Source organism: Micropterus salmoides, unplaced genomic scaffold, assembly GCF_014851395.1.
Source record: "Micropterus salmoides isolate LMB-PRFRI ecotype aquatic unplaced genomic scaffold, ASM1485139v1 Ms_hic_scaffold_9, whole genome shotgun sequence".
In the NCBI taxonomy this organism is placed as follows: Eukaryota; Metazoa; Chordata; class Actinopteri; order Centrarchiformes; family Centrarchidae; genus Micropterus; species Micropterus salmoides.
The window spans coordinates 3794027-3813074 of NW_024044681.1; the positions used below are offsets into that span (position 1 = coordinate 3794027).

A 19048-nucleotide genomic window follows, 5' to 3' on the forward strand; every position below is an offset into this window, starting at 1 on the left:
GGTAAAACGGGTTACTACTTATTCCTTATAGCCTTCTTATTAGCTCTTTTTAAAATTAGCGTTTAATTCAGAATAGTATTTTAATAGATTTAACAGCAAACCTACTATATGAACACAATAACTGGAAATACATATAATAATGTCAGAAATAAATAATGTTCCTGACATCAAAGTAAAAAGTGCAGATTTCAGACAACGGTATTTAAGGTTAATGTGAAGGTAAATGCTGCTCTGTCATGGTTATTATGGGCCAACATAATGAACACGCACATCTAGTTTATTTATGATTAGACATATAGTCAATCAAAATCCAAATATATCTCAGATTCACAATGCAATATATAAAATCATTATCAACATATTGCCTATAGACACACACACACACACACACCCCTGTCTGTAGATTTGTCTCACACTTACCCCTGCCTTGGCCAACCTAGTCCTTTCTCCCAGTACTGTTTCCTTCCCAGATTATTTTTATTTTTTTCCTCTCCCTGCAGCTCTCATAGTCAGCCTTGGCAGCAGCTGCAGCACTACAGCAGGTCAGTCACTGTGAGCCAGTTCCAAACATTGTCAGCAATCAACATCTTGTCATGGACACATTTGTTTAATCAGCTAATATATTTCCTATGTTTGTTATAATATCTGTAGACACAGATCACCACCAGTAACATCTGCAGCAACAAGAACAGCAGCAGCAACCTCCTCAACAGCAACTGTAAGTCATGTCAGCCCACAGTGTTTTAAAGCAAGACCTGGGTATTCTGTATTGATATTTTGAGAACTGCCCTTTTTAAATCCTTGTTCCATGTGCCCCTTTTATACTTTGAGCACCTGCCCTTCCAAAGGTCTCTGCGCGGCCCTGCGTGGTGCAGCCATAACGCGGCGTGGCACACGCCACCTGTGTGAGTCCGGGGTTACTCGTGCTCATCAGTTCAGATTCAGAAATACTTCATTGCTCACTTTGAATATCAAGGTATTAAGGAATAGAAAAAATAATTGATAGTAGGTAAGTAGAAAATTATGAACAGAACTTTACTGATAAATAGTAATAGTGATTAAGATAGTAATAGTTACTTCTATTTTTCTTGACATTTAGTGAATTGTAAGGATGATAAAATACTACCGAGGTGGGCTTTACTTTAGGCTTCCCAAACAAATAGCGTGTCAGTCTTCGCTACAGTATGGGCACGCTGGGTACAGTCGCACTGACCCTTACTAAAGGTTCGTCCTGATCAGGATTTGGACCCCAGATGTGCTGTAAGAAGGACACTGGCACTGGTCTGTTCTTCTGCACTGCTCAAAGGAGATCATTATCATTTAAGACATTAAGCCATTTTTACATTGACACAGAGCAGCGTAAAAAGTGAAGTCTTGGCAGTTTGAAGGTCACTGTTGCTCTGTTTATTACACAAAACCTGTTAGAATAATGATGATTTATGGCACTAGTGGCTTGCCATATAGGTCAGCTGTGGCTGCCTGATACTGTCTGCTCAGATTAGCCCGTGATCCACCAGCTGTATCAACCATCTTCCTACGATTCAGCTCTTTCCTCCAAATTAGACGCCAGTGGAACTCATTTAGCAAACAGGCCCAGCAGCTGGAAGCAGGGGCGGAGCCTAGAAACTAAAACCTGCAGGGAGAGGTGTAGACCATGTAAAGGGTAATACGTGGTCTATGGTCACAGCTGTGTGGCTGTGTGAGCAGGTTGGACAGTGATGACAGTAAATGCATGTGAAATGTGAGTGAACCGTGTTACTGTGGCTGTACAATATAAAGCTGGACAACAAGTTTCAGATTTACTGGCTGTATTTCCTACCTGTCACCATTTAGACCAGAATCTAATCCTGAACACAGACAACACACCAGCTGTGCTGGAACAACAAGAACACCTGAACTGAAGTCCAGAAGATGGAAGAGGAGGACAGAGCAGAGTCTGCAGGATCCATCTGTCTGTCTATGAAGAGTGACTGGTCCAAAGATCGTCCTCCATACTTCAGTCCTGAACCTGGACCCTCAGACACAGGATCCATCTGTCTGTCTATGAAGAGTGACTGGTCCAAAGATCGTCCTCCATACTTCAGTCCTGAACCTGGACCCTCAGACACAGGATCCATCTGTCTGTCTATGAAGAGTGACTGGTCCAAAGATCGTCCTCCAGACTTCAGTCCTGAACCTGGACCCTCAGACACAGGATCCATCTGTCTGTCTATGAAGAGTGACTGGTCCAAAGATCGTCCTCCAGACTTCAGTCCTGAACCTGGACCCTCAGACACAAGGTAAGAGAACTGCTACTAACTCATTCAGTGTTTGCTCCTAATGTTTTGCTGTTTGCCGATTGTAGAGTAACATTAGGCTTCATGAGCAACAAAATCACATCTCTCTCTCTCTTCTGTAAATAACGTTTTGATTTAATGGAATATAATGGAAAATCAAAATCACTCACTCACTCAAACTTTGTCCAGCTGTTAGTGTTGATAAAGTCAGCGTGGTTGTCGAGCAAGGTGTGGTGATGACACCTTCGTTCAGGTGGTACCTCTAGTTAATCCGGCCAAAAAGATCATTTTGTCCAAAGTTCCTCCGTTTATTAGTAACAAAATCTTACAAAGAGAACTGGCGAGGTACGGGCAGCTAATGTCCCCAATTAAATCGATCCCTCTGGGCTGTAAATCACTGCATCTTAAACACGTTGTTTCCTTTAGAAGGCAGGACTTTATGGTTTTGAACTTTGATTACATTGTTTATGCCTCTTCAGAGAGAATGAAGTGCTTTGGCTGTGGAGTGGAGGGCCATACTGTCTGCTCCTGTCCACAAAAACAATATGCTGAGGCTAATAACAGTGAGACTGCATGAACATACACAGAATTCACAGGAAGGAAATACACAAGAGGACAGTTCAGAGTTCACAGGAGGGGAATACACGGGGTACACAACAGGCTGGGCATCAGGGGGCAGCTGGTTCTGTTGATGCTATTCCAGGTCCTGATGGTTCAGGTGCTGAGGTTTCAGTTTCTGGTGGTTTGCGAACTGCTGTTTCGTGTGCTGATGTTTTAGTTTCTGCTGGGTCAGTTTCTGACGGCCCGGGAGTTTCTAGTTTGGATACCAGGGACGTCGGTGCTGCCGGTTCTGGTGCAGCTTGTTCAAGTTCTGCTATTAAAGATGTCGTAGTAGAGGTCAGTGAGCCGTCACACACTGACAGCATTAACACACAGACTAAAGCAGGAGAGGCAGAATGTTCTCTGGAGGAGGAAAGTGAGATGCTGGTGGATGAAGATTTGTCTAAAGATAATAAAAAGAGTGTCAGTCTGCTTGTAAAGTGAAGAAAGCTTCTCCTCAGAGTGTCAGCAGTCAGGTGAAAGTGAAGGTGATGAGGAGAGTGATGTGGAGTCTCTGGCCTCCTCACAGACGTTGACTCACAAGAAGAGCGGCTATTCTTTAACAAGTATTAAGAGTTTTCTGCAGGAGAAAGTGTTTCCTGATTTGCAGCTCTTCCTTGATTCAGTGAAGGCTTTTCTGAGAACTCCTGGAGTCCTGGGAGAGAAAGCTTTCACTGTCCAGGAAACTTACCGTATTAAAAAACTAGTTCAAAAGGTCAAAAAGCAGTTAGAAGATGATGAATAAGGTTCAGAATCTTTCTTTTTTTCTCTTGTTTTGTTCTTTGGTTTCTGTATTACAACTTTTTATGTATGTTATGGGGGAGATGCGTATAGGCAGCTTGAACTTAAATGGAGCAAGGGATGATGGGAAAAGGGCTTCTCTTTTCAAGCTGTTATCTCTAAAAACGTTAGATGTTATTTTTGTACAAGAGACACACAGTTCTGCTGATAATGAGGCTGACTGGAGGAGAGAATGGGCTGGTGAATCCTTCTTAACTCATAAAACTAGTAACAGTTGTGGGCTTGGAAAAACTTTATTACTCAGTCCGTGGAGTCTGAAGAGGTCATTGAAGGCCTTCTGTTGAAATAAAGAGCAGTGTATGAGAAAGTAAAAACTGTGTTTATTACTATCTGTGCTCCAGTTGTTAGAGTCGAGAGAGTCGTGTTTCTAGATGTATTGAATGAAGTTATTGGGAAATGTAGCAGTGAGGAATATTTATTTATTGGTAGAGATTTTAACTGTACTGAGGACAGCAGGTTAGACAGGAACCATGCAGAGCCTCATGTCGCTTCCTGCACTCGCCTGATTCAGCTTATGGAAGCTCAGCAGCTGTGTGATGTGTGGAGAGGTTTTCATGGCGAGCAGCGACACTTGGACACATGCTAAGGATAACTTACTGTCTGTGGCCAGGCTCGATCGTTTTAAACATCAGTTTAATGTATTTAATGTAAAAGTTTTTGGATCAGCCCTGTTGGTTTTTCTGATCACTTACTAACAGTTTCTGTCTTTTATAAAGTGTGGGGCGGCTGTGGCTCAGGAGGTAGAGCGGGTTGGCCGTTAATCGGAAGGTCGGCGGTTCAATCCTGGCTCCCTGGTTGCATGTCGAAGTGTCCTTGGGCAAGATACTGAACCTATTCCGCCAGTGTATGAGTGTAAAATGTTAGTTTCCGTTTGAGCACTTAGGCTCAGTGTATGAATGTGTTTGACTGGTGAATGCAGATGTAGTGTAAAAGCTAGAAAGGCGCTATACAAGTATGGAGCATTTACAGTGGGTACGGAAAGTATTCAGACCCCTTTAAATTTTTCACTCTTTGTTTCATTGCAGCCATTTTCCAAAAATCAAAAAAGTTCATTTTATTTCTCAGTAATGTACACTCAGCACCCCATCTTGACAGAAAAAAACAGAAATGTAAAAATTTTTGCAAATTTATTAAAAAAGAAAAACTGAAATATCACATGGTCATAAGTATTCAGACCCTTTGCTCAGTATTTAGTAGAAGCACCCTTTTGATCTAATACAGCCATGAGTCGTTATGTGAAGTTTTTCACATCTGGATTTGGGTATCCTCTGCCATTCCTCCTTGCAGATCCTCTCCAGTTCTGTCAGGTTGGATGGTAAACGTTGGTGGACAGCCATTTTCAGGTCTCTCCAGAGATGCTCAATTGGGTTTAAGTCAGGGCTCTGGCTGGGCCATTCAAGAACAGCCACGGAGTTGTTGTGAAGCCGCTCCTTCGTTATTTTAGCGGTGCGCTTAGGGTCATTGTCTTGTTGGAAGGTAAACCTTCGGCCCAGTCTGAGGTCCAGAGCACTCTGGAAAAGGTTTTCGTCCAGGATATCCCTGTACTTGGCCGCATTCATCTTTCCCTCGATTGCAACCGGTCGTCCTGTCCCTGCAGCTGAAAAACACCCCCACAGCATGATGCTGCCACCACCATGCTTCACTGTTGAGACTGTATTGGACAGGTGATGAGCAGTGCCTGGTTTTCTCCACACATACCGCTTAGAATTAAGGCCAAAAAGTTCTATCTTGGTCTCATCAGACCAGAGGATCTTATTTATCACCATCTTGGAGTCCTTCAGGTGTTTTTTAGCAAACTCCATGCGGGCTTTCATGTGTCTTGCACTGAGGAGAGGCTTCCGTCGGGCCGCTCTGCCATAAAGCCCCGACTGGTGGATTGCTGCAGTGATGGTTGACTTACTACAACTTTCTCCCATCTCCCGACTGCATCTCTGGAGCTCAGCCACAGTGACCTTTGGGTTCTTCTTTACCTCTCTCACCAAGGCTCTTCTCCCCCGATGGCTCAGTTTGGCCGGACGGCCAGCTCTAGGAAGGGTTCTGGTCGTCCCAAACGTCTTCCATTTGAGGATTATGGAGGCCACTGTGCTCTTAGGAACCTTAAGTGCAGCAGAAATTTTTTTGTAACCTTGGCCAGATCTGTGCCTTGCCACAATTCTGTCTCTGAGCTCTTCAGGCAGTTCCTTTGACCTCATGATTCTCATTTGCTCTGACATGCACTGTGAGCTGTAAGGTCTTATATAGACAGGTGTGTGGCTTTCCTAATCAAGTCCAATCAGTATAATCAAACACAGCTGGACTCAAATGAAGGTGTAGAACCATCTCAAGGATGATCAGAAGAAATAGACAGCACCTGAGTTAAATATGAGTGTCACGGCAAAGGGTCTGAATACTTATGACCATGTGATATTTCAGTTTTTCTTTTTTAATAAATTTGCAAAAATTTCTACATTTCTGTTTTTTTCTGTCAAGATGGGGTGCTGAGTGTACATTACTGAGAAATAAAATGAACTTTTTTGATTTTTGGAAAATGGCTGCAATGAAACAAAGAGTGAAAAATTTAAAGGGGTCTGAATACTTTCCGTACCCACTGTACATTTAAAAGCCAGTAGTGCTTATTGGCATTTTAACTCAGCTTTATTGGAAGATAAACATTTTAAAGATACTTTTGTCTTTTTTGGAAAAACCACCAAAACACAAAATCTGATTTTATTTGCAACAACAATGGTGGGATTTTGGAAAAGTTCTGATAAGACAATTCTGTCAGCAGTACATTCAGAATGTCACAAAAGCCTTGATGAGTTCAGTTACAGCTCTGGAGTCTCAGGTGGAGGAGCTCAGAGACTTAGCTGAAGCCACAGGAGACCAACGCCACACTCAGAGACTTGAAGCTAAGAAGTGTTAATCGCTCTCTGAGTAGTGTGCACTCTGAGCAAAATGCCTCCTGTATGTGTTAAAGTAATGTATTTTAAATACGCTCACGCAGTCTCGTTTTGCACCGCTGAGGGAAGCAGAGGTGCAGTAAGAGGAAGCCAGAAGGCAATTAATGTGTATTGTGTTCTACAGGAGCCAATAAATTGTGAAAAAGAAGTAATCTCGTGAGTGATCCTTCACACACCCGTTACATCAGCTCAGGGGGCCTTCGTTAGGTCCTGTTTCCAAAATGTAGCCCACATGGATGTTCATCACACTTTTTCTTTGGTCTGGAGCATAAGAATGGACAGAAAAGGTTCATTCACAGTTTAAAGGGTGACACTGGGCAGGTGCTGACTGATCATACAGCAATTTGTAAACATGCCGTCAGTTTTTACAGCCACCTGGTTAAATGTGAGCACAGAGAGGAGCAGGCAGTGTCCCAGAGCTTCTACACTGGTCTTCCTCAGGTCGAGCAGCAGAGGAACGTAGAGCTGGAAGCAGCTCTTTCTTCTGATGATCTCTATGCAGCTCTGCAGAGCATGCAAAGTGGGAAAGCTCCCGGAATAGACTTCTGTAAGTCTTTCTGGTCAGTGGTGGGGGAGGATCTGCTGGCAGTACTGAGTGACAGTCTTGCTGGAGGGCGTCTGCCACTGAGCTGCAGAAAGGCGGTCCTTACTTTCCTGCCTAAGAAGGGTGACCTGCAGTTTATCAAAAACTGGAGACCTGTGTCACTGCTCTGCTCAGATTATAAACTCCTCTCTAAGGCGTTGGCAACCAGGCTGAGCAAAGTGAAGGAGAAAGTGATTCACTGTGATCAGACTTACTGTGCACCTGCAGGTTGATTTCTGATAACATTGTTTTGATTCAAGACTTTTTAGAGATCTGTAAGTTGTTTGGCCTCAAAGCTGGAATAATTTGTTGATCAAGAAAAAGCCTTTGATCGTGTTGAGCACGACTATTTATGGCTCACTTTGGTCCTGTTTCATTGATAAAGTTAATGTTTTGTACTGTGACATTCAGAGTGTGCTTAAGTGCTCCTTTTCAAGTCCAAAGGGGAATTAGAGGGTTGTGCCCTCTCTGGCATGTTATATTCTTTAGCTTTTGAGCCTTTGTTGCATAAACTTAGATGTGACCTTCAGGGATTGACCATTCCAGATTGTAATGCACCCTTAAAGCTGTCAGCCTCTGCAGATGACCTGGTCATCCTAGTGGATACTCAGCAGGACATTGACATGTTGGTGAGGGATGTAGTTCAGTTTGGCTCTTTATCTTCTGCCAAAGTTAACTGGGATAAAAGTGAAGCTCTGTGTGTTCTCTCTGGAGAAACAAAAAGCCTGCCTGGGGGGTTAAATTGGAAGGTTTAAATATTTAGGGTTTTTTCTGGATGATCAGTCCTTTGGCTTGAAAAACTGGGAGAATGTTCTAGAAAAGCTGAAAGGTCGTTTAACAAGGTGGAAGTGGATTTTGATGAAGATGTGCTACAGAGTCCTTATTACTAATAATAATTTGGTTTCGTCCACTTTGTGGCATCGCCTGTCTTGCGTTGACCCCCCACCTGACCTGCTGTCAAATATCTAGGCTCTTCTTCTTGACTTTTTCTGGGCCAAACTACACTGGGGGCCTCAGAGTGTGCTGTGTTTGCCAAAGGACGATGGAGGAGAAGGCCTGATCCACCTCAGCAGCATGGGGGCTACTTTCCGTTTCCAGTTCCTACAGAGGTTTCTGTGCGGTCCTACTGATTTAGTGTGGAGGCCGTTGGTTTGTACTATCCTGACTCAGTTAGGTGGACTTGGACTGAACAAATCTTTGTTTCTGATGGACTTAAAGCAGCCTAACATCAGAGAACTTCCCGTCTTCTATCGAGGACTGTTTAAGGTGTGGAGCTTGCTGGTAAAGAAGAGGCTGGGACACCACAGCTCACTATACTGGCTGCTTCAGGAACCAGTCAGTCATGGACCACGGTTCAGTGCAGTCTGTCAGGTGGGGCCAACTCTTGTCAGGCGGTTCTGTCCCTCTAATGTTGTGACTCTGGGACATGTAGTTCAGCTTGCAGGAGCAGGCTTGGATTATGCAGCTCCTCTTGCCTCCTGTCTAGTGGTGAATTCCACTCGTGTTATCGCTCTGTTGCTCAGTAAATGGAGAGAAGCTCTCACGGGCGGTGAGCGGACTTTGTTGAACCGGTATTGTGATGGTTTTGTTGAACCTGATGAGAATGATGTTTTCCCTTCAGTGAACATTTCCCCAGATTTTAAGAACCGCACAGGACCGGTTTTAAAAAGTGAGATCTCCCCTGAGTTTTCTTTCCAAGATGTCAACAGAAAACTGATGTGTAAAAGTTTTGTTAAGATTTTGCAGAGGGACAAATGAAATGGCAGAGCTGACACTCCATGGAGGGCTCACTAGTGATAGTGTTGGACCTGAGCGGAGAGCGCTGTATAGACCACCATTGATTAAATGAGCTGCTGACCTGCAGTGGAGGATTTTACATGGTATTGTGTCTGTGAATGCTTTTGTCTCTGTCATTAACTCTGATGTTAGCCATGATGGTCCATGTTGCACTAATCGTGAGACTGTTTTTCATTGTTTCATGGAGGGTTCTCGATTGCTGCCACTGTTTGAAATGTTGGAATATATTTTTGGACTGTTTGGGGAGGTTTTTTCTAAACATATGTTAATTTTGTGGTACAGGTACTCTCAAAAGAATAAAATTAAATGCTTTTATATTTTATAAAATATTTAATATTTATATTTATCTTGGGGTTAGGGTTAGTTATTTTCGGCTGTTTTATATGAGCAGGAAAAAGAAAACTGTGGATGATGATGCTGTGCTCATGTTTGTAAAGATGTTGAAAGCCATTTAAAACAAATTTGAATTATTATCGAATGATGAAGGATCTGGAAAGTTTTTCCAGTATGTGGTGTTACAAGAATGTTCTTTGTTGGGGTGTAGATGATGAACTGCTTTTTGGAAGTGTACTGAGATAATTTGGATTCTGTGAATCTTTAATGAATGTTGTTGTAGTTTTGTAACCTTTTCTAATAAATGTATTGTTAAATTTCAATTTCTCCCTCTCTGTGAGTACAGACACTGGTTCTGCAGACGGTGCATCGCCTCATACTGGGACCAGTCTGCTTCATCAGGACACTCCTCCTGTCCCCAATGTGGAGAAAGATCCAGAGCCAGAGCTGGACTGCAGACAGCCAGTCAGAACAGCTCTGTACAAAGTAAGACTTCTACTGTCTGCTGATGTCCTCATGTCTGAAAACAGGATTCTTGGCTTTCTTTGCCTCGCAGCATTTAAAATGTTGCTGTCTCAGCCAATCAGAAACATTTTCAATAGGATTCATTTTTCTTATTGGTTGTTTTTATATTGGTACTAATGAATAATTCCTACTAATGATTCTTTCTTCTGTGACAGTGGATGGCAGTCTGCAGGAGGTTTTAGATGAACATAAGATCAGTCTGAGGAGGAGATGTGAACGTGTGACTGAAGGAAGTGATGAAACAGGAAGTGGAACCCTCCTCAACAGGATCTACACTGAGCTCTACATCACAGAGGGACAGAGTGAAGAGGTTAATACCCAGCATGAGGTGAGGCAGCTTGAGACCGCTTCCAAGAAGAAGACCCTCCATGACACTCCAATCAGGTGCCAGGACATCTTTAAAGCCTTACCTGGCCAACAGAGAGCCATCAGAGTGGTTCTGACCAACGGCGTCGCTGGCGTTGGAAAAACCTTCTCGGTGCAGAAGTTCACTCTGGACTGGGCAGAGGGCTCGGAAAACCAAGATGTCGGTCTGCTGGTTCTGCTCTCGTTCAGGGAGCTGAACTTGATCAAAGATGAGCGGCACAGTCTCCTCACGCTGCTCCATGTTTTCCATCCAACATTACAGAAGGTCCCAGCAGAGAAGCTCGCCGTCTGGAAACTGTTGTTCATCTTTGACGGCCTGGATGAAAGCAGACTTTCATTGGATTTCCACAACAGTGAGGTTGTGTCTGATGTCACACAGAAGTCATCAGTCAACCTGCTGCTGACAAACCTCATCGAGGGGAATCTGCTTCCCTCGGCTCTCGTCTGGATAACTTCCCGACCTGCGGCGGCCAATCAGATCCCTCCTTCATGTGTCGGCAGGGTAACAGAAGTACGAGGCTTCACTGACGCCCAGAAGGAGGAGTACTTCAGGAGGAGAGTCAGTGATGAAGAGCTGTCCAGCAGAATCATCTCACACATCAAGACCTCCAGGAGCCTCTACATCATGTGTCTAATCCCAGTCTTCTGCTGGATCACTGCTACAGTTCTGGAGCACATGTTGACTACAGACCAGAGAGGAGAGCTGCCCAAGACCCTGACTGACCTGTACTCACACTTCCTGCTGGTTCAGATAAAGAGGAAGAAGCAGAAGTACGATGAGGGACATGAGACGAGTCCACAGGAGCTGACGGAGGCTGACAGGGAGGTTCTTCTGAAGCTGGGGAGGCTGGCGTTTGAACAGCTGGAGAAAGGAAACATCATGTTCTACCAAGAAGACCTGGAGCAGTGTGGTCTTGATGTCACAGAGGCCTCGGTGTACTCAGGAGTTTGTACAGAGATCTTCAAAAGAGAGAGTGTGATCTTCCAGAAAACAGTCTACTGCTTTGTTCATCTGAGCGTTCAGGAGTTTCTGGCTGCAGTCTACATGTTCCACTGTTACACCAGCAGAAACACAGAGAGACTGGAGGACTTCCTGAGGAAAGACTGGACATACAAAAACAATTACTTTGGAATCAATGACAGACGTAGCCCGTCCCTGGCTGTCTTCGTGAATGGAACCATACAGAAAGAAATTTACCCGTCCCTGGATGTCTTCCTGAGGAGTTCCATGGAGAAATCTCTCCAAAGTAAAAATGGCCACCTGGACCTGTTTGTTCGCTTCCTTCATGGCCTCTCTCTGGAGTCCAACCAGAGACTCTTAGGAGGCCTGCTGGGTCGGACAGACAACGGTCCAGAAATCATCCAGAGAGCCATCAACAACCTGAAGGAGATGAACATGTACATGAACTGGATCTCTCCTGACAGAAGCATCAACATCTTCCACTGTCTGACGGAGATGAACGACCACTCAGTACATCAGGAGATCCAAGAGTTCTTGAAGTCAGAGAACAGATCAGAGAAGGAACTCTCTGTGTTCCACTGCTCAGCTCTGGCCTACATGCTGCAGATGTCAGAGGAGGTTCTGGATGAGTTGGACCTGAAGAAGTACAACACATCAGAGGAGGGACGACGGAGACTGATTCCAGCTGTGAGGAACTGCAGAAAGGCTCGGTAAGTCCAGATGTGATTATCAACACTGTAAAGCTGAAGCATCAGTATTACAGTAAAGATCCACACTTTACACACTCGCTCAATATAAAACCTCCACACTATAAAAGTTTCCTAAACTAGTATTAAAGCTGCTTATTGAAATAATTCTACATGTGTTAAACTCCAAATGTCTCCAAACATCATTTCTGTGTTTCTATCCATCAAGTTAGTGACACAAGTATCTTCTATCATCTTCTATCTTTCTTTGGGTGATGGAGGCTTGATACAAATCCAGCAGGAAAACTTGAGGATTAAGAGTTTGTGCTGAAAATGTTTTGACAGTCATCATTTTATCCCAGCAGTCTTTTTATTTTTCCACTGATCCAGTGTCTGCACTCTGTTTCTATACTGTGTCTGTTTCTTGTTCTTCTTCTATACAGACACACAGACATGTCGTATCTGTGATCTGCTGGAGCTAACGGCACTTGAAGCTTTCATGCAGTTATTGCTCTTCTAGTTTTTCTCTGCAGTTTGGGAGCTGTTTCATATGAAGGACTGTTCTGTCCATTTTCACACTTTATACAATATCTCTGATTATTGTTTGATTTAAGAGGATGTGAGGGGAGGCCATCCTCCCTCTTGAAGAGCGAACAGAACATCCCCCTCTCCATCCTCATTAAATAAAAGATGCCACTTTACATTGTTTAGTTCCAACAATGAATGTCTCTTCATGTGTTTTGCTGCATTAGAAATGAGTTTGATTTAGAAACAGTAAGGAAGCTCTCTCTCTGGTAGGATTTGAAAGGACTGGTCTGTAAACTGGTAAATTCCAAAGCTACTTCAGTAATGTTCACTAATAGAGAGCGTTTTTAAAACTTAATGTGAGAAATAATATCAGTTTGCAAACACAAACTGTCAGACAATGTGTTTCCTTTCTGCACCATTTCACAGCAGAAACACTAAAGGCAAGATATGCAGAGAAAACAGCAGCACATGTGATGCCCACTAGAGTGTGAGCACATCTGTGTGAATGTAATTATTAGATTTGATGGTGTTTGATAATTTGAGATTATATCTGTATGTTTCCTCTTTTGAAAAGGACTTTCTTTGCTGTTTCTATGAGTAATGTGGTTTGGAAACCAAAATGTTAAATCTGCTGCAGCAGTTTGTGGACAGTAGGTGGCGCTGTGAGACTGTGGTTTACCCAGGGACTGTAATCAAGAGCGCATGCTCCACTGGTTTTCCTCCTAAATGAGGAGATTTCAGCAGCGACAGGCCACGTCTCCCTGTCTCATCATTCTTTCCTGTATTTCAGAACAAATCCAACAGTTTCTGGGTGCTGCAGGGAGGTATCTGTAACACACACATTTCCACTGTGGCTTTCTTTGAATTTGCAGCCACAGACTTTGTGTATTTAGCAGCTGGTTTCCTCAGACAGCAGCTCATTACACAGTCAGCTGCTGGGACGGCCTCCAGGTTCATTCTGCCAGTGAAGGAGAGCTCAGCAGCTTCAGTTCAGAGGAGGGATTTTATCATCACCAAGCTCAGAGAAGAAATGTTAAACAGCTGAACTCCACTTGAGAAAAACTATTACCAATAAAATGGTAATAATACAGTCTTTAGTACTAATTATACTATCAATGCAACAGGAGTCATTAAATGAATTTAATGGCAGATGAAAAGCAGATGGAGTGACATAAGATGCATCAAGGGTACAAAAATAAACACAAGCACATGACTGAGGTAAATCCATACGAGTGCAGTTCCAACCTGCAGTGATTTTACAGCTCCGTGAACATCACGTTAAAGTTTAACAAACACAAATCACAGCACCCTGTTAATCACAATAGGACATGTTCACATTACAGTCATTTGGCAGACACTTTTGTCCAAAGCAGTAATAATGTGGTACATTATGTTGCCCAAGGACACTTGGACATGTGGACAGGAGCAGCTGAGCAGCTGAGCTGCAGCCTCTCATGTTAGTGTGCTTTGTGATGTAAAATGCACAGTCTATTTTTAGAATTAAGAGTCAGATTTTATTATATTTTAAGTTTTATATTCTCTGTCATCACAGACTTTGTGACTGTGGACTCTCAGAGACTCACTGTGAAGTTGTGGCCTCAGCTCTGAAGTCCAACCCCTCCCATCTGAGAGAGCTGGACCTGAGTGGAAACTACAACCTGGAGGATTCAGGAGTGAAGCTGCTGTCTGCTGGACTGGAGAGTCCAAACTGTAGACTGGAGACTCTGAGGTCAGTTCATGTATTCTGCTCTTGTTCTGTGTATATCTACCAAATTTAAATCCAGCACAAATCTTTTTAAAAGTTTGTCAGTCTGAAGAGTTTGGCTCCAAATTTAGTCTGAACTCAAAGTGGATTCATGTTGATCCAGTTCTAAAGACGACTGAGGATGAAGCTCACAGTCAGTCAGCTGTGTGTTGATGGAGATGACAGTGGTGATGAGGAGAGTCTAAATCTGTGCTTTGAAATGAGCATCAGAAGTGCTGGGACAGGTGGTAAAGAGCTCTGCCAGGTTTTGGATTTACTTCAATTCATATTCATTTCATAAAGTATTTTTATTTCATATCGGCCATTTTGGAATTCTATAGAAAACATCTGTCTTAGTATTTTTCATCAAGTGACACATGATTGTTATGATTTGATGTTTGATCATTATTCCAGACTGGCCTGAGATCAGCAGCATGTTATTGATCTGTGTTGACATGAATAGGTGTTTGAATGTTGTGCTGACATTTGGATGATGTCTGTAGAAGGCTGACATTATGATGATCCACAATAACACAATGACAAAGACCCTCTACTCATTTTAGGGAAAAGCTCATTGATTAGGACATAGTAATGTTGAGCTCCACATTTAAAACCTGAACACATCTGATTGGATTAGAAATGGATTTTTATCTCCATCATTTATTCTTTTTTCAGATTGAGTTGGTGCAGGTTGTCAGTGATCAGCTGTGCTTCTCTGGCCTCAGCTCTGAAGTCCAACCCCTCCCATCTGAGAGAGCTGGACCTGAGAGGAAACAAGCTGCAGGATTCAGGAGTGAAGCTGCTGTGTGGTTTTCTGGAGAGTCCACACTGCAGACTGGAGACTCTGAGGTCAGACACCATTTTTTCCTTCTGTGCTGAGATTAATATGATGTGAAAGTTGTGGTGACACTAAAGTGCAGATGTAAGGCTGATATTATACTGATCCACACAGAGGATCTTAATGCTAAAGTCTCTTTGCTTCAGTGGTTTAGTCCATTGACTGTGGCAGAGCAATGTTGAGCTCCGCATTTAAAAGCTTAATATACCAAGAAATATCTCCACTGGATAATTCACTCTGACCTTCTTAAACTCCTGAATTTCAGCTTCTATTCCACATCATGTTTTTAAAGAAATGATAATAAAACTACATGAATTCATGAATTGAAGAAATAAATAATCTCTATTTCAACTATCAGACAATAACAAATAGATTCAGTATTTGCTTTTTGAAACATTGTTATGAAGCTATATGATGCTTATACTGACTGGATAGTTTAAAGTGAAAAAGCTTTGATTTGATGACTCCACTATTCCTAAGAGAAATATTGTAGATGCTTTTTGTTCACATTTCCCCAAAGTTCATCCTGACATATTTGGCATCTTTGGAAACTTTGGGATCTTGAATGGAATCTTAAATCAGTTTCTGTGGATTTTTCTTTGTGTTTGGCTGCACAACATGAGTTTGTATATGAATAGTTTAAAGTAAAGGAGCTTTGATTTGATGACTCTATTATTATTACACTATTCCTAAAAGAAATATAGTTCAGTGGATAGAAAAAGTCTACGCACCCCTGTTAAAATGCCAGGTTCTTATGATGTAAAATAATGAGACAAAGATAAATCATGTCAGAACTTTTTCTACCTGTAATGTGAACAATTCAATAGAAAAACAAATTTAAATCTCTGAGGGGGGAAAAATGAAAAATAAAAACCCTCAAATAACCTGTAATAGGTGTGCACACCCTTGGACTAATACTTTGTTGAAGCACCTTTTGATTTTATTACAGCAGTCAGTCTTTTTGGGTAGGAGTCTATTAGCATGGCACATCTTGACGTGCTCTTCTTTTCAAAAGCGCTCCAAATCTGTCAGATTGCGAGGACATCGCCTGTGCACAGCCCTCTTCAGATCACCCCACAGATGTTCAGTTGGATTCAGGTCTGGACTCTGGCTGGGCCGTTCCAAAACATTCATCTTCTTCTGGTGAAGCCATGCTTTTGTGGATTTGGATGTGTGCTTTGGGTCGTTGTCGTGCTGAAAGGTGAACTTCCTCTTCAGCTTTCTAACTGATGCCTGAAGGTTTTGTGCCAAAACTGCCTGGTATTTGGAACTGTTCATAATTCCCTCCACCCTGACTCCGGTTCCAGCTGAAGAAAAACATCCCCAAAGCATGATGCTGCCACCACCATGCTTCACTGTGGGTTTGCTGTTCCTTGGGTGATGTGCAGTGTTGTTTTTGTGCCAAACATACCTTTTGGAATTAAGGCCAAAATGTTTTACCTTGGTTTCATCAGACCATAACACATTTTCCCACATGCTTTTGGGGGACTTGATGTTTGTTTTTGCAAACTGCAGCCGTGCTTGGATGTTTTTTCTTTGTAAGAAAAGGCTTCCGTCTTGCCACCCTACCCCATAGCCCATTCATATGAAGAATATGAGAGATAGTTGTCACATGTACCACATAGCCAGTACTTGCCACAAGTTTCTGCATTTCCTCTAATGTTGCTGTTGGCCTAACCTCCCTGACCACTTTTCTTTTTGTCTTTTCATCAATTTTGGAGGGACGTCCACTTTTTGGTAATGTCAGTTGTCCCATATTTTCTCCACTTGATGATGACTGTCTTCACTGTGTTCCATGGTATATCTAATGCTTTGGAAATTCTTCTGTACCCGTCTCCTGACTTGTCTTTCAACAATGAGATCTCTCTGATGCTTTGAAAGCTCTCTGCGGGCCGTGGCTTTTGCTCGGAGATGCAACTAAGAAAATATCAGGAAAATTCTCCTAGAACAGCTGAACTTTATTTGTGATTAATCAGTCACTTTAAATGATGGCAGGTGTGTAATGTCTTCTAGTTAACCTGAGTTTGAATGTGATTGGTTAATTCTGAACACAGCCACATCCCCAGTTATAAGAGGGTGTGCACACTTATGCAACCAGGTTATTGTAAGGTTTTTATTGTTCATTTTTCCCCCTCGAAGATTTCAGTTTGTTTTTCTATTGAATTGTTCACATTACAGGTCATATTAAAGGTGGAAAAAGTTCTGACATGATTTATTATTCATTATTTTACATCATAAGAACCTGGCATTTTAACAGGGGTGTGTAGACTTTTTCTACCAACTGTAGGTGCCTTTTTTTCACATTTCCCCAAAGTTCATCCTGACATGTTTGGCCTCTTTGGAAACTTTGGGATCTTGAGTGGAATCTTAAATCAGTTTCTGTGGGTTTTTCTATGTGTTTGGCTGCACAACATGAGTTTGTATAGATGGAGCCACTGGTGGAGCTGCAGAGGTGAAGTCACTACGTCTTTATTGAAGTAGCAGCACGTTGTCATTAATATTAATGAGAGCTCTTTTTACCTTTTTTTATTTTACAGTTTGAACCTGCATCCTGTTGGGTTCAGGTGTTTGGAGTTTCCATTTTCTAAACTTCTACATTCTAAACCTTCTTCAGCTCTGAACAGATTATTAAACACTGAATGATTTCAAGCAGGAACATTGTCTTCTAATGTCACATCATTTATTCTTTATTCAGATTGAGGGGCTGCAGGTTGTCAGAGATCAGCTGTGCTTCTCTGGCCTCAGCTCTGAAGTCAAACCCCTCCCATCTGAGAGAGCTGGACCTGAGTAACAACAAGCTGCAGGATTCAGGAGTGAAGCTGCTGTGTGGTTTTCTGGAGAGTCCACACTGCAGACTGGAGACTCTGAGGTCAGTTCAATGACTCTCTGTTACTAATATAGATCTGATATGTTTAATCAACTATTGAAGCTAATATCTGTTCATACATAACTTACATCCATAAAGTTGTAAATGTCCTTTTGTTCATATTTTCATGTTTCTTGTACTAAATTTAGCCTGCAGTCACAAAGACTTGTGTTTCTTAAAGAAACTGTAGAAAATGTCCGCTGTTAGTCGTTAAAGTAAATAAATGTTTCTAAGTTTTGGTAAATGGTCACATCTGTATACAGAAGAGCCTCTGAGTTAATATTTGTCTGAAACTGATCAAGTTTACTTGTTGAAGTAGAAATATTTCTTTGCTTTCTGTTGGTTTCAAAGTGTTTTCACAAATCCAACCCCTCCCATCTGAGAGAGCTGGACCTGAGAGGAAACGAGCTGCAGGATTCAGGAGTGAAGCTGCTGTCTGATCTTGTGGAGAGTCCACACTGCAGACTGGAGACTCTGAGGTCAGTAGAGGGTTGGAGTCAGTCCATGCTGGTTTCAGCAGTATTGTACTAAACACAGTTAGTATCAAAGCAGAGATCCAGTATTTCCTGTAAACCTCCAACCTTCTCAGCGGCTGCTTTCCTCAGTGAAGCTGTGAGAGGAGAATGGTGACAGGCTTCAGGATTGGACAGAAAGACAGAGAGAGAGAGAGAGAGAGAGAGAGAGAGAGAACAGGCAGTGATCATGTGTTTGAGTTGATGTGAAGACGACTGTTGTTGTTGTGTTCATGTCTCCAGAAATAAAGCTGGATTCCAGCTGACAGCATCTCAAGATGTATAGAGACAGTGGTCCTCATTCATCAAACTGTCAGACCATCAAATCTGATCTCAAAGTGTTTGTTCTCTCATTTCAACACTAAACTACTGATCAGTTCATCTTTGTCACAGCTCTGAGATCAGTCTGACTGAAGCCTGCAAATCACTGGCTCTTATTTCAGAGAACCATCATTACATTTAGTAACCATGTGGTCTTTTTACAGACCAGAACCTGAAGTCCAGTAAGCACAGCTGATGTTTAGCTGTTCAGTCTTTGTATGAACATGTAGGACCTTTAACATCATATATATATATCTGTCCATGTGTCTTTAGTTTGGTCCAGATGTTTTTAGAACAGACTCCATATTTACAGATTTGTCCTGTAATATTTCAAAAGTAGATGAAATATTCAAATGTGACTGAGCCGCTGTT

At 42.4% G+C, this 19048-nt stretch overlaps 1 protein-coding gene across 5 annotated transcripts in view; it reads left to right on the plus strand.

Annotated features, from left to right (window-relative positions):
* Positions 1 to 19048, plus strand: part of LOC119896048 (NLR family CARD domain-containing protein 3-like) — a 67165-nt gene that overhangs the window by 1977 nt on the left and 46140 nt on the right. The window contains exons 2-9 of one of the 5 annotated variants that reach the window (XM_038709527.1): positions 501 to 542; positions 652 to 718; positions 1834 to 2279; positions 9676 to 9815; positions 10010 to 11318; positions 11442 to 11891; positions 13948 to 14124; positions 14815 to 14988. In XM_038709527.1, the coding sequence (XP_038565455.1) occupies positions 1912 to 2279; positions 9676 to 9815; positions 10010 to 11318; positions 11442 to 11891; positions 13948 to 14124; positions 14815 to 14988 (2618 nt within the window). In that variant the 5' untranslated portion in view covers positions 501 to 542; positions 652 to 718; positions 1834 to 1911. Of the gene's footprint in view, positions 1 to 500; positions 543 to 651; positions 719 to 1833; positions 2280 to 9675; positions 9816 to 10009; positions 11892 to 13947; positions 14125 to 14814; positions 14989 to 19048 lie in introns of all 5 variants that reach the window. The other 4 variants (XM_038709525.1, XM_038709526.1, XM_038709529.1 and 1 more) reach the window with 4 other exon arrangements.